This window comes from Taudactylus pleione, unplaced genomic scaffold (genome assembly GCF_031769625.1).
Source record: "Taudactylus pleione unplaced genomic scaffold, aTauple2 ptg000121l, whole genome shotgun sequence".
In the NCBI taxonomy this organism is placed as follows: Eukaryota; Metazoa; Chordata; class Amphibia; order Anura; family Myobatrachidae; genus Taudactylus; species Taudactylus pleione.
Window position 1 is genome coordinate 9,608,469 of NW_028284523.1, and position 15,699 is coordinate 9,624,167.

The 15,699-nt window shown below is 40.6% G+C and overlaps 1 protein-coding gene across 1 annotated transcript in view; it reads left to right on the top strand.

Moving 5' to 3' along the window:
* The window catches only part of PREX1 (phosphatidylinositol-3,4,5-trisphosphate dependent Rac exchange factor 1), a 343,823-nt gene that overhangs the window by 174,222 nt on the left and 153,902 nt on the right, over positions 1–15,699 (top strand). The window contains exon 10 of the mRNA XM_088472186.1: positions 10,684–10,828. Coding sequence (XP_088328312.1) covers positions 10,684–10,828 — 145 coding nt within the window. The remainder of the gene's footprint in view (positions 1–10,683; positions 10,829–15,699) is intronic.

Below are 15,699 nucleotides of genomic sequence, written 5' to 3' on the forward strand. Positions count from 1 at the left end.
GTAGGAAAAACTGCCTTTACTCACCATAATAAAAATAAAAAAAAATATTAATTTATTATGAGATGGAAATAAGCAGTTGTAGAATTTATTGCCTGATTAAAATCAACAAAAAGCTTATTATTTAAAAGGGACATCTACCTGGAAATCAGAACCATTACTGATATATACTCTAAAATGTCTGTCTCCCCCCACTCCCACCTCTTTCCTCTATGCCCCCCTTGCCCGTCTATGATCTCTGTCCCTCTCTCTCCCGTCTCTCGGTCATCAGTGTCCCCCCTTCCCCACAGGGAAAGGGGGATCGCTGGTGTACAAGATACGGGGGAGGAGGGGGGCGGGATTAGAGATGGCACGGTGGGGAAAGACACCTGTCAGCCATCGATCCTCTTCCCATGCTCAGAAGGAGGGTGTCAGGACAGAAGTCAGAGGGGGGACATTGGGGAGGCAGAGGTAAGAGAGAGATGGAAAGGAGACAGAGATTAAAGGGAGGTGACAGACAAGGGTAAGGGGACAGAGTTGAAAGAGCGAGAAAAAGACAGAGGTACAGAGATGACAGATGGGAGGAGGGGGCAGAGATGGGAAGGTAGGGGAAGACAGATAATATATTTAGCTTTTTTGGCACAAATATTTACAAGCAAAACCTATTTTGTTATGTAATTACTGATCATATAATCTGCTACATATTTTAGAAATCTTGTTTATTCTCTCTAGTAAAATACCCTACGACAAGCAGGTGCAGAGGGCATGGTCATTTATATATAACGGCCAAGACACATAAAACAGTTCCTGCATTTCTATTTGAACAATGCAGATTATTGTGGGCAGTGGATTCTATTAGTTGATACGGAAATCCGCATGTATTTAGCTCTGTGTGAGTGGTGTTAAGTGGAGACATTTGGTTAATTATAAACTCAGAGGAGTTAGTGAGTGTCCTAAATTCTGTGACATACATTATTTCCTCTGTGTCTATAGGATCCATTAAAATCTGACCCTTTGGTTGTAGTGAGCTAATGTAATTGTCCAATAATTCTATTTGCCAGTAATCAGTGTCTGCCCTTTGTTTGTTGCCTACTCATTAAGACTTTCCTGTAGTTGTGTTTTTCAGAAGCATTAATTCAGTAGCCAATGATGCCGGGAAACCTATGGAAAGCTTTAGATAATAGACTTAAAGACCAAGATGGAGTTGTACATTGTAAGAAATTAGGTGTGTGGGGGAGATTCTGGGATTGAGCGGTGGGTTTAGGTAAATATCTGCCTTGCTGCAAGTAATGTTTTATTATTTTCAGTTATCCGTAGACCTATGCATGACAGGCATTAAACGGAAGTCCTAGAAACAACTCAAGGGGGCAGACATCAACATTAACTGAGACATTACAAATATGGGAAGACGATTTTCGTGCTGCCTTATATACTAATCCTGAAATGATAATAAAAACTAAAGGGGGGAGGGGGAAGGGAGACAGGAGACCACAGTAAATACATGTAAGAAAGAGTGGAGGGGTGGAGAGAGAGGTGTTATCACACTACCAAAACAAAACAGAATAAAGCATGAGGTTAGTGGTATAATGGTGGTAATACTTTCTAAAGGTGTTTGAGGACTAATGCAAACACCATGTTAATGCTATGTTTACCCAGCCACCCAGTTTACTGATGAGGTCCCGAATCGCTCTATTTACTCATTTTCAAACTCATTAATAAAAGTGAGGAGTTGCTTGGTAGACCATGTAATTGTCCAGTTTCCAGCATTGCATTCTGGTCTATTGAAGTCAGCCATTGAGGTTAGAGGTGTGTTTTTTAAAATGTTGCAAGAAAAGTCTACAGACCTAGGGGTAAATTTACTGAAGTGAGAGTTTTTAGAAGTGGAGATGTTGCCCATAGCAACCAATCGGATTCTACTTAACATTTATCTTGCACCTTCTAGAACAGGAGTGGGGAACCTTTCTTCTTCCGAGGGCCATTTTGATATATATAACACTATTCGCGGGCCCTGTGGAGGCCACTCCCCCTCTGTATGATGTCACATAGGGGTGGGGCAACAATTGTCGGTGATAACTGCAATGCCCGGAGCATCCTGATTATGCTCCTGAGAGACGGCACTGCTCCATAAATTCTGGCTGCAGAGTCCCATTCTAGGGACCCTGCTAGCCAGATGAGGATAGCAGAAAAAAGCTCAGAGGGCCAGACCAAATGATTCTGGGGGCCTTATACAGCCCCCGGGCCTGAGGTTCCCCATCCCTGTTCTAGAAGATAATAGCTAGAAGCTGATTGGTTGCTATGGGCAACATCTCCTCTTCTAAAAATTCTCACTTTAGTAAATTTACCCCCTAGAATAAAATGGTTTTGACCTCCTGGTTCCCTGCCATGGGACATAAATAAGTTTAATTAATGTTAAGCATGTCTGATTATACATTGTTAGATTGATGGTTACTAAAGCATTGATTGTTTTACATTTCACTGCTCCCTCCACCATTTATGTTTTTTTGTTCTATGAAACGGAACATATTTTGAAGTACTTGGGGGTTTTTTTCCACTGTGCCCCCAGGCTGTGTGAATTGTATAATGTGTAATAATGAGTCTACATTACTTGATTAATTGAAATGTAATCCCACTAATCAACACAAAGTATAATGTGCCAAAAAATATATATATAACTCGGCCATTTCTCAAAATTAATTACAAGCAAAAACCTGAAAAGTTGTTGCATTAGCATCAACATCCTTGCTATATACATGTTAGATTTCCTTTGAAGTGACCACCTTTCTTTAGAAGACACACCGTTTATTGGAAGTCCGCCTTTGTGTCGGTAAGGTACACAGTGTATTTGCAAGCAAAGACTACTAAATTAATACAAAAGAACATTCCAAGCTGAGCCAGAACAAGATAATTGAGAAGTCCCAATCAGGAAAAGGTACAATAATATTTTCAAGGCATTCAACATACCCTGAAGCACAGACATTGCTTATTGCCATGTTCGGCAGCTGGGGAAGGGTGCGCATGGAGGCTGCGGAAATATTAACATGTACCCCAGCCTAGGGGACCTGCTGCTGATAATGCTTACAGTATCTGCAATACAAATCTCTCATCCATGATCCTCCTGTACTTCCCAGCACATCCCAGTGGCTGGGCCCCAGCCAGCTGCAGGGTAGCAGCAATGGGGGTTGTGGTTTACACTGGGAAGATGCAGAGGGCAGCAGTGAGAAGCAGGAGGTTGTGGTGAGATGTAGGGGACTGTGGTGTTAATAGGTTGGCATAGGTTGTTATGAGATGCAGGGGGCTTTGGCAAGATGAAATTGCTCACAGGCGAAGCCGGTGTGGGTCACTAGTATAATATAAATTATAATAGTGCTAATAAAAAAAATAAATGATAAACAATAATTCTTGCAACAGCATCTTGCTCAACTTTGCACTCTGGGCAGGCTCCCATGTTGAGTGGATGAAAGAATTCAGGGAATAATATGAACCAAGCCTTCACTATTAGAGCAGTAAGAGGATGGAGTCTCACTGAGCTCATATTTACCTTGATGAAGAGACCATGGAATGGAAACAGACTAACACAATTCCTGACAGAAATGGCCTTTGCCAAAACATTATTTACATATGCTGGCTAATATTTTCATTATACATTCTTGTTTCCACTATGAGAACAACGATTGGAAAATGTAGATTATACATTAATTTATCTGAAGTCTTGAGACGATAATATGTCACACTTTGTGAAGTGTTTGTCAGGAGACAAGAGTAGTTTTTTTTTTTTTCAGTTAAGGGTCACTTAGAATGAGGGATTTTTGGGATTCCATTATGGTTTGTTTAAGAGCAGGCGCTGTGGGTGATCACATGACATGATATGATGTAAGGCCTATCATGCAGTGGTTACATATACCATTCAGATGATAGTGTGTGTGCATGGAGCACTGAAGAACATGTGAGTGTGCCGCTTTGTGTGACATTTAATGTAGTATGTACAAGGAAGGGGGGGTCTTTATAAACAGACATTATGCTAAAACTTTTTCTTTGTTTTAAACAAATTCTACAGCTAAAGTTTTTTCGTTTTTTTGCCAAACAAAATGAGATTGCTCCCTTGTCTGTGACCAGTAAACGTTCTTTATAAAAGGAAAAATGCTCCAATCAGTGATGTGCTGGGCAGGCACACATGGAGATGGGTCTGAGTTCTGGGAGCCTGTCTCACCCCCTACTCACTGTAACTCTACCAACACTACACTTAAGCTTCAGTGTTCATTGATTGTCCTACCTATATAACTGTGTCTTCTCTTGACTGCTGACTCCAATCTCTAAACTCTGCTGGACATTTCCTGGTCACATGAGACATCCAAGGTATCAATCAGTGCTCAAGGCACACCCCCCATACTCAGAGGCATGCCTGTATTAGCTCTCTTTCTGTGTAGCTTACTGCCCGTGGTGTGGTCCCACCCCCAGCTCTGCAAGCAGTGTCTGACTCTACAGAAGCGAGGCTGTGCTGTTGCTGCCTCATCTCTTGTTTCCCTGCAGTCCCATGGAGCTCCACAAAGCTGGTGAGCTCCACAAAGCTGGTGAGTCTTAACTATAAAAATGATTACAATAAACAAAGAAGATGTGTATAAGTTATAAATATCTTCTTTGTATTATTCTAATAAATTTTATATCAATCTCAGGAGTATGCACGTCCCTGGCTCCAGTGCTCCAAATTATGCACCTAGTGCATTCATAGATGAAGCACACATCCTGTTTTTTGGCCCTACACCTGGGAAAATCTGCTCCTTCATTTAAAGGTTTGTGAATTTGGAAATGTACAGTGGAAGCAGAGACACATAACATCCAAGTCCAACCTCTTACCATTTTGTATAACGCATTTGTTCAATTTCACTTTCCAGTCTCTTCCTAGTGCTGGGTTTAGATACACCAGTGCATGTACTTACAAAGAAGCACAGCAGCTGAGTGAGGGCAAAACGTATAGACGAGTCTTGCAGAGGCATTAATGATTGACCTCAAAGGGGTGTAGTCTTGTCCTTGGCTGTCCAGACAGAATGATGTTGGAGGACTTTGCATTACAAGGGTGTGGATCAGGGTTATGGTGGCATCTTGTGTGTACAGGGCTCACTGCCACCCTGTGCAGTGCCCATCCTTTTGATGCTCTGAGCAGAACTGCAGCAGCACTACCGGTTGCATAGTGCACTTCCAGACGCCCTACTGGCAAGATTTACACCCCTCCCTATGACCCTGTGTAAGGAAACTTTGGGCATGGGTAGAATTTTGGTGTGATTGACTTTTAAAGATTCCATGCAGAGGTTTGGGAAATGATGGTAAATTATAATTGGTTCAGTTTTCTCAACTTTACTTTATATGCCATTGATGCACCTCGCTTGAGATGATGGTTTATTCAGTGGGAGTGAGTTGGCAGGTATCATTTTGACTTGCTTGTTATAACTGGCCTATTCCTGATTATATATTGAATATTACCATATTTTTGCCCACAGGTGACAAGTTTGTTATAGCTGTTAATCAGGAGGCTAAGTCAGTGATTAAAAGCTTTAAAAAGATTATTATTTTTTAAAAAATAAGGATAACACACACCCTAAATTAATCAGATTAAGGTGCTGTAATAACATTTTATGCCAAATTATTATAAACACAATCTGTAATTTGGGCAGATAATTGATTATATTATGCGCTCTTTTATCTGCTACTCTGGGTGTATCTACTTTACATCGTGCATGTACACAGGCAGAGTTTGTACAGCACTGCCTATACCTGCTATTCTCTGTGTCGTAGGTCTGGTACACTGATGAGCCCAGGTATAGTTTGTCTTTGATATTTCATTGACTTTTAAATATATGTTATAGCTCATGTGTGATTCATAACTCTCAGCTCTTGAAATGTTCTTTATATTTCTAAAGGACCACTAAACCTACAATGCAAGTTGTTTGGTATAAGAAATTAATGTAACATGGAAGTCCCTTATCAAACTTGAAACTATTCAGTAGATCTGTAACTATTGTTTATTATTTCGGGGCCTGATTCAGAGTTGAACCCTATGCCGATTTTCATTCAGCTAAGCGATTATCGTGGTCTGTGCAACGTCACAGCTGCATCCTATAGATTGTAAGCAGGGCCTTCCTACCTCTGTCTGTCTGTTATTACCCAGTTTATAAGAAACTGATAAATAGTGGTCCCCCTATGCAGTGCCCCTTATGCAGTGCCCCCAGTAGTAATGCCCCTGGTAATAATTCCCCTAAAAGTAATGCCACCTTTATTAGTGCCCCCAGTAGTAATGCTCCCTGCAGTGCCCCAATAGTAATGCCCCTTGAAGTGCCCCCAGTAGTAGTTCTCCCAATAGTGCTCCCAGTAGTAAGGCCCCTGTAGTGCCCCCAAAGGATGCCCCCGGTAGTAATGCCCCCTGTGGAGCCCCCAGTAGTAAGCCCCCCCGCGCGCGCGCACACACACACACCACACACAACACTTACCTTACCGCTCCAGTGCCTGCCTGTGTTGGTGCCCGCTCCTCTGAACTATACGAGTGACGTCATGACGTCACTCCCATAGTGCACTGCGAGACCTGGAAGCTGGAGCTCAGGAGTGAGCTCCAGCTGCCGCTGTTACCGGGGGGAGGGAGGGAGGAGGAGAGAGCGGAGAGAAGGAGCGCCGATCAGAGGCGCTCCTTCTCCATGCAGCTCCTCCTCAGCAGTGCCCGGAATGGGCCAGGTGACAATGGAGCCAGGTGCCCCCTTCAGGGCTGGCGCCCGGCGGCAAATGACTCCATTGTCTCCGGGAGTTCCGCCACTGCTCTGGGAACATTCCTTTCCATTCCCAACAGGAACGTCACGTGACGCTGGCGTCATGCTCCCGGCAGCAAGGTGGTAGATGCAGTCATCTACCACCGGTGTAGCGGCAAGTGACCACCATAGGCAGCCCTTATTCTGCACGGCTGCTTGTACAGACAAAATACATAAACCTCGGGATAACTCATAGCACCTGATCCGGTTACTAAGGACAACCATCAGAGCTCTACTCCTTCGGTTACTATGAGCAACTACCAGCATCTATTTCCATTTTTCTTCATCATATGAAACCCACTGAGGACGGTATTATCATTCAAAACACTAGAGCATATACTATGATATTAGAACTTTGACTTTCTTTGTTCGCACTATATTTATCTATTTTTCAATCAGCTGTTGTAGTGCCTTACAAATAACCTTGTTGCAAGACACAGTTTATTCATATTAACAAAGTTACCATTGTATGTGTTAGCTAATTTTAAGTGTTTTAAATTTTGTGTATTTTTTTTTTGTTTTTTTACAGCATATGCTGTTTTATATCATTAAGATTGTGGAAATAAATATTGAATTTAATACACGGTAATAAGTCTGTGGATAATTATTAGAGGATTGCGCAGCCATTTCTGAATATATAGTATAAGTCAGAGGTTCCAAAACTTTTTTGAATCACGGCACCCTAGAGTATCATATTTGTTTTCATGGCACCCCTAAGCCAAAAGAAATTCAGAAGAAAAAAAAATTAAGTAAATTGTGCTTACTTGTCATCCTTAGGCTCAGTTATGTGGTAGTAGACAGGTTTGCGTCTCTCTTTGTCCTCATATTTACATCATATTGACTATAAATAATTTGATTTGGTGCTAGACCACCAACCTGAGGCACCCCTGCAAGTGTCCTGAGGCACCCCAGGGTGCCACGGCACACAGTTTGGGAACCACTGGTCTAAGTAGACAGCCCATCGGCTGTGGCATTAGAATACATTTGCAGTGGCATCTGCGACAAAAGTCGCAGACGCTACTGCATTAGCGCCCAGCTCTGAATCAGGCCCTAAGTTTCACATGTTTTCTGTAAGTTGTATTTGATGGTTCTACATGAATGAGATTGTGTGATGACATGCTGGTGGACAGACACTGGTAGAGTTACTGTACGTATTGTTTGAATTATTTATAGAATCCTTATTGTTAATTTATAATTTAGATCTTGGTTGCTAGGTATATCTAGAGTAAACGATGTGCTTATTTTACCAGACAAGATTATGGATATTTCCCTACATCTAAATGTCAGCAGAAGTTGAAGGATGCATTTGCTTGTATTTTTTATGTTTGATGACAACTGGGGCGATTTGGCCGCAGTTTCACTCACATTGCGTGCTTGGTAATAAATGCGGATATTAGCTTGTATGCTCTGCTGTTCACACATACACAATCTCGACGGCCGTCTTGACGAAACAAGTCCAGATGCTCTGTAAAGAAATGGGTTAGTGCACTTGGCTGGGAATGTGGTCTGAAGAACAAAAGGAGCGAAGCCCATGAGGAAAGCAGCTGACTTATTACAATTTAAATATCTTCATATGTGCATGTGAACAAAGCGTTCTTCTCAGTTTCTAGCTTACAAATGTTTTGAAATTTAGCAGCATAGTTCCTGCTGATCGTTCAGACTTCTCTTTGGCTGTTTGATCACTCAGGCATTACTACGTAACATTCTTTTAACCTCCGATGAAACTGAATTTTATAACTCTATGCTCAGGAGCCAGACCTGGTGATAGCATAAACAATGTTACCTAACAGAAGCCACAACTACTGTATAGTAAGCAATCCACAAGTGCTGCAAAAACACAAACAAATGATGTAATCGCAGTAAAAGGCAATTAAGGTATGCTATAATGTTTATTCCAGATTATATGTGTGTTGCCTTGTTTATAAGGCACCATACTACGTATAAAGTTCCTTATATACAGTCATATAAGGAATTACTGTAAGTGGCAAGCTCAGGAACTTACGTGTTATCACACCACAAGTGGGAATTACCTGTATTTTGACTACATACAGATGGGATACCTACCTGCACATGATCTAGTCCACCCTGCCGTACATTTATACTGTAGACAAAATGTACTATTAAAAGCTGATTCTCATGGACCATGTTCCAGAGTAGCCATGGAAATCATATATGATAATATATCTGGAATACATTTTTCTCATTTAACTTCTGAAAATGATTATGATAAACATCATTCTGACTCTAATTGTTAATCACGAAGGCTTACATATCCTATCTGTTTGTATGTGATAATTCTCAGCGGAAGTGTTGATTATAAGTGTTGTTGAGCACAAGTGTCACTAGAAATGAGCTTTCATTTATTTAACTAATTAGCCAAGTTCTGGTTTATTTGCTGGGTGTAAAGTGGGCTGAGTCCTTACTCCTATTTGTCTTGGGAAGAAGGAAGCGAGTCCCATCGCTAACCTCATTATATGACGTCAAAACTAAAATGCTTGTCAGAAATTAAATGAGAGCATTTGCGTACTCTTGTGCCATCTAGTGCTTGTCATTTATGATCAATTCCAGGTTAATGACCTGTGAAGAACAGGAGATCACAACCTCTGATGTCCGAGTCTGCGGCCGGTGAGGGGCTGGGCGTCCTGTTCATTGATAGTGATCCTTGAGCACAAATTAAAAACTGTTTCTGAGGAGTATGTGGTGTGCATATTGTACCAATTCATATTTATCCTGGTTCATCTTTGGGGAAATACCACATGAGGTCAGATGACAGAGTTGCACCCGGCTCACCTTACATATATGTTTTTCTTTGTACCTTAATTTATTTAAACACGAACACTGTATACATTTTGAGAAAAAGGAACATTCATGAACTTTAAAATATGGACCTTCGCTGTTAGTTTCTCTGTTCGTTCATGTGCTTCATCGCCTGCAATGGTGTAATGTCAGCATTAGGCCTTCAAATTAGGGATGTGCAGGCTCGGATAGGTTCGAGTTTGCACGTGGAGTTCGGATTTTTCCCTCCAAAAAAACGGAACTCAGAAAGAGGCAAAACGTCATCTTGCACGGACGAACATCATCATTCCTGGACAAAAGTCCAGGAATGATGATGTTCGTCCGTGCAAGATGACGTTTTGCCTCTTTCTGAGTTCCGTTTTTTTGGAGGGAAAAATCCGAACTCCACGTGCAAACTCGAACCTATCCGAGCCTGCACCTCCCTACTTCAAATCCATGTGCTTCTAGTAAGAACAATTGCAGTTGTGCAAGAGAAGGCACATGATCTCACCAAACAGCATGCACACGTTCATAAATGGACCATTATCCATTTATTAGGGATAAAATATATGCATGTATTTTATATTGTATAGGACCATAGAGAGCTATAGTGAGTGACAGTGGTACATTGGGCAGAGCATAAATAGCAGTCTAGGGATTAAAAAGCAGATTTTCGGTCCTAATAATATATATTTGGTGACTCATAAGTATACACACTTTTACTGGCAATGGGTAAGAAGTATTTGTGAAAATTAATAATAATGACACTGCAATTGGGTGTATCAGCAAAGATTATTGAAAACATTTTCAGTTTGTACATTGTTACGTGTATCTCAGTTATGCGGCTAGATCCTATTTATACATTGAATCAACTATATGTCTGTCATGTGATCTTCCAGTGTTATATGAATAGATGCAATATTCCAGTATATTCTATGACTCATCTTGGTGCTGTAGCTTCCTCAGAATTAGTGCATATACAATTATAACAAATAAAGAAACCATTGCTTTATATGAGTATGGTATTTTTTTTAATACTTTCAATGGCAAATGAGGACGGCATCTCTGGTCAGAAGAGCTTGTAGTCTATAAGCTGTACATAACATGCTGCATCTATATAATATTCCGTTGTCTGCCGCTGCAGGTCTGAAGCTGGGGATGGAGAGAGATGCCTATGTGATGATCGCAGAGAAAGGGGAAAAACTCTACCACATAGTCAGCAAGAAGTCAAGTCTCATCAAAGACAGAAGGAGAAAGTTCAGCACAATTCCCAAATGCTTCCATGGAAAGTAAGTTGCACGGCTGAAAAGAACCATTCATGACAGTGACCTGAAAAGCTCTGCATGGTTTCAGAGCAGTCGCAGTTCGCATACGTAATCAGCCCCAGCACTGACAGAACACCCCATTCACTGCTTTGTAGGCCGGCTTGGGGAGGGAGTTTGTGCCTCTGGAGGCTTTTCACACAGAGAGTAAAAGTTCTCACTTATCAGCTCTGCCAGACCTTTCCCAAATTAACACCTTGCCTGAATGTTTTTCCAAAAATAGAATCTCAATGACTTTGTAGATTACCTTAGCTTAGATGTTCATATGTTCATGGCTGAGTCTGGGTTTTTCATATAACATGAAAACGCTTATGGTGGTTGTATTCTTTGTGTAGTGGGCTGGATTCTGGATATGCTATCTAATGTTCCGTCCCTCACTTCTTCTCTAATAGAGTGTCGATGGAGTCTTCTACAACTGGAGATTTAGGAATATTACTAATTTTGTGCCTGATGCTAAAGATGTTGGTTCAATCCAGACCCACTAGAGATAAACCCCCTCCTCCCTCATATGAATATACTGTGGGTCTCTCGGGTCCAGACTTAGTAGAAACTCTCCCCTGCGTCTGTAGATAATGGTTTTCCTGGGACATGACATACACAGAATTCTTAATGAATACAGCGCTCTTGATGTTGATTGTGTAAATGGCGCAAGTGAGCTTTATAATTACATTTACACTGAGTGCTGTATTTATTCCAAGTCTGTGTATATCAGCCCTAGAGAGTGGCTCAGGACAGAGGTGAGTTTCTCAAGAACAGTATTTGCCGGTTGTAAGGGGAGAGGATGAGCTTTAAAAATAAGGGAATGGTAGCATTCAGTTATCCTATATGACAGTATCCTCCTCTGCTCAGATGACCAGGAAGAGAAATGTGAATATCGTACTAAAAGTGCACAGTTGGATGAACTACATACATGGCAGGCATTGCACCAAATATATGTAATTGGAATGAAGGTTTGTGGTGTTATGAGTATTTTTAGCTGATTACATCCGCCCCTACTTCAACATTACCTACATTAATAATAATAATATAATACAGATTAGCTTCCCCTAGAATTAAGATGGCTGCTATTTTCCCTTTTGGGATTGCTGCAGCTCAACTCAGCACACTACTCTCTGCCTTTTTTTCATCAAGGTTACATTACACACTCACACTCTCTCTCCCTCTCTCCTTTTCTCCCCCCCCCCCCCCAGATGTACTAAGGTGTGGAGAGTGATAAACCACCAGCCAATCAGCTCCCAACTGTCACTTTTCAAACACAGCCTGTAACATGACAGTTGGGAGCTGAGTGGCTGGTGGTTTATCACTCTCCACTTTATCACTTTTCGGAGATTAGTACATCTCCCCATAGGTGAGAATGGGGGACTGCAAGGATCTGCTGCAATTTAATTGTCAAAAAGTAGAACTTTAATGAATGTTTTATCTTCTGAATCATTTATTACATTTATTAATTACATTTATTTCTATACACATTTTATGCTGGGACTTGGCTATTTAAAAACAAATGAGCTGCCGTGTTACCTTTGATCTTGTACTAAGAATTTAATGTTGGGAAAATGAGAATATGGGGATCTGTGTTAGTGTCAATTGTGAATCTTGTACACTTGGACAAACACTGCATTCAGTAAGAGCAACTAATTGATGGATTGTTAGGGGGGATGCATCAACTGTAATATTTTCACATTTAAAACTCTTAGGGGTCTATTTACTAAGCAGTGTTCGAAGTGAAAAGTGATAAGGTGTCAGCCAATCAGCTCCCAACTGTCATCTCACAGGCTGTGCTTGAAAAATGACAGCTGGGAACTGACTGGCTGGCACCTTATCACTTTTCACTCTTCACTTTTCACTTCTCCTAACACTGCTTAGTAAATAGACCCCTTAAAGCTTCCTATTATTATTATTATTATTATTATTACCAGTTATTTATATAGCGCACACATATTCCGCAGCGCTTTACCGAGAGAGTATTTGGCCATTCACATCAGTCCCTGCCCCAGTGGAGCTTACAATCTATATTCCCTACCACATGCGCACACACACTAGGGTTAATTTTTGTGGGGAACCAATGAACCTACCAGTATATTTTTGGAGTGTGGGAGGAAACCGGAGAACCCGGAGGAAACCCACGCAAGCACAGGGAGAATATACAAACTCCACACAGTTAGGGCCACGGTGGGAATTGAACCCATGACCTCATTGCTGTGAGGCAGTAACGCTAACCATTACACCATCTGTACTGCCCCTATGTACTACACAAGCGGCATCCAAGTACCTTCCTGCACATACAGCTTCCTCCTATTGCCCTATAATCGGCAGGTCAGTTGCTGCGCCAGGTGACAATATGTTTCCTGTCCCTTCTCTATAAGCAGAGGTCACTTCCTCTCGCTGACCACGACCATGCACCTGGTTTTTTAAACTTTCTTTGGTTACATTTCAATCATTTTAGTGATGATTTGTAGTAAATCCCATTAAGTAATATTTTTTTGCTAGAAGAGTATTAGTACATATTTATAAATGTATAGAATACTGGCAGACCAGGACTCAAGCGATATATTTTTACTGTAAGCCCATTAATATATATTAAATATAAATAATAATGGGCATACCAGGATTTTAGTGATTGATCTCATGGCTGCAAAGCCTAATACTGCAAAAGTCCAATGGGAAAGTATTTCTCAAAGTCCGTAATCGGATTCATTGCACATTTTATATTGAGACATTGATTTGCAATTCATACTGTATGTTCTTTGTCTTGATGTGCTCTAAGGAGAAGGATATGTAGTGTTTTATTTATACTTGATGTTGGAGCTGCTTAGAAACTCACAAATTACCTCTGTGATGTTTTCGAACATCTAACTAGATGAAGTGGTTATGTAGAGTTTCAATTTAATGCGATAGTGGTATTTTTCTCTTGAGACCCCGATTATTGACTATTTTACCTTCACCAGTACTTTTTTGTTTGTTTGTTGATTTTCTAGCAATAGTGAGACATACAAATTTATTTTGAATTAATTGTTCTCACTGGCTTTCCCTACAGAAAAGGCATTTTTTTTTTTTACCATTGAATCGCTTATCTAATTATCTTGCATTGATCATTAACTTGTATTATAATAATTATAATAATAATATAAATATATAATTCCTGTCTACATATGTAGTGATGGATAGGTTGGAAATTTGAACTAAATTCAATGCAGCAATTAAATGTATAGTCAGAGTGATTTTCTGGCTATGTTACTATGCTTAGTATTACATACCCAGGAGCGGCTCTAGGCACGGGCAAGCTGGGCCATCGCCTGGAGTGCCACTGTATCCGGCGGGCGCAACAAACGCCCACCCTCCCGGTGCTATAGTGAATTTGTAAGCTCAGGGGGAGGGAGCAGAGGAGGGATGGGCCGGCAACACAGGACGGCGCTGGGCGCAGCAAAGCCTGTACATACTACAGTATTTTAATGTTTGCTTAGTAAAAAGTAATGGGTGTGAATTATCAGACACAAGGAACTTTGTGTCTACGCATACTTTTTGTATTTATGAACTTCAGTAGGAGCTGACATTTTGCTTGACCTGTTGATGTCACTTGTAGACTCCAACACTGCCACCTAGTGTCAGTATATATAAATGGCACACTACTTGTATGACAGTACCTAGTAACAGATTTGTAATGGACCATTTAGCAGGCTAGCTATTCATGGCTTATCGAACAGTATAATTTTTGGTTGTAATTTATAATGTTGCCTGCTATTTGTGCATTGCTTGAACAGTCATAGGGCCTGATTCAGAGTTGGGAATAGAGAGAGAGATAGCACTTAATTGTGTACCTGGACAAACCATGTTGCAATGCAAGGCGTGTAGATACATAATTTTTTTTGCATGTAGGGTAAATACTGGCTACTTTTACATGTAGCCCACAAATACTGCACAGCTTTATTATTACTCTACAATTTAGATGTCAGTTTGGATGCCTCCCTCCCAAATCTAAATCTCTCTGCACATTTTAAGTCTGCCCCATCTGCAGTGCAGCATGGTTTCACTAAGACGATCAATTGAGAGAGATATCTCTCTCTATTCCCAACTCTGAATCAGAACACTATGTTCAACCTTTAAGGGCAGACTTAACAAAGAGCAAAAATGAACAATTACACTCTCTGCAGTAAGAAATCTACTAACAGGTGTTGCGTATTTATATCACCACTATTTCTGCAAGATTAAAATCATTAAAATGTATCAACCTTACTGATCTTTAAATGTATTTATATTTTTTACTTTTTATTCCACAGTAGTGGGACTTAAAGTCCACACCTGCTCTTGCATGAGCAAATCAGCAAACACTGGCTTGATAACTTAAGTCTTACTGAGTATCTAAGTTGGTGATCTTTTTTTCATGTTAAATTGCTTTGCTAACTTTCTTTATTGGATTGAAAAGTGACAATATAAAAATCAGCCTGATGGCCACGATCGCCATACCATTATAAATAGACCCATTAGCCTTTTATCTCCTCTATGTTGTAGTTTTGCCCAAATGAAGACTGCAGGTTCATTTTGTGTCTCACATTAATAGAAGCGTGGACCAATAAACAAACTGTTTTACTGTTTTGAAGAAGCTTATACTCCTTATCTGCATCCTGTTTGGATTTCGAACAAATGACATTCAATATTTTAGATTACTGATCTGTCTAGACTAGATTTGCGGAACAATTTTTAAAAAATTATTCTATCTACCACCTTTTAGATTTAGAGCCGTATTCAATTAGCCACGATAAGTCAGTTTATGCTGAATAGTTTCGCCGGTGACATCATTTCGCCATGTGAAAAGTTTCCTCCGTATTCAATTCAAAAGACTT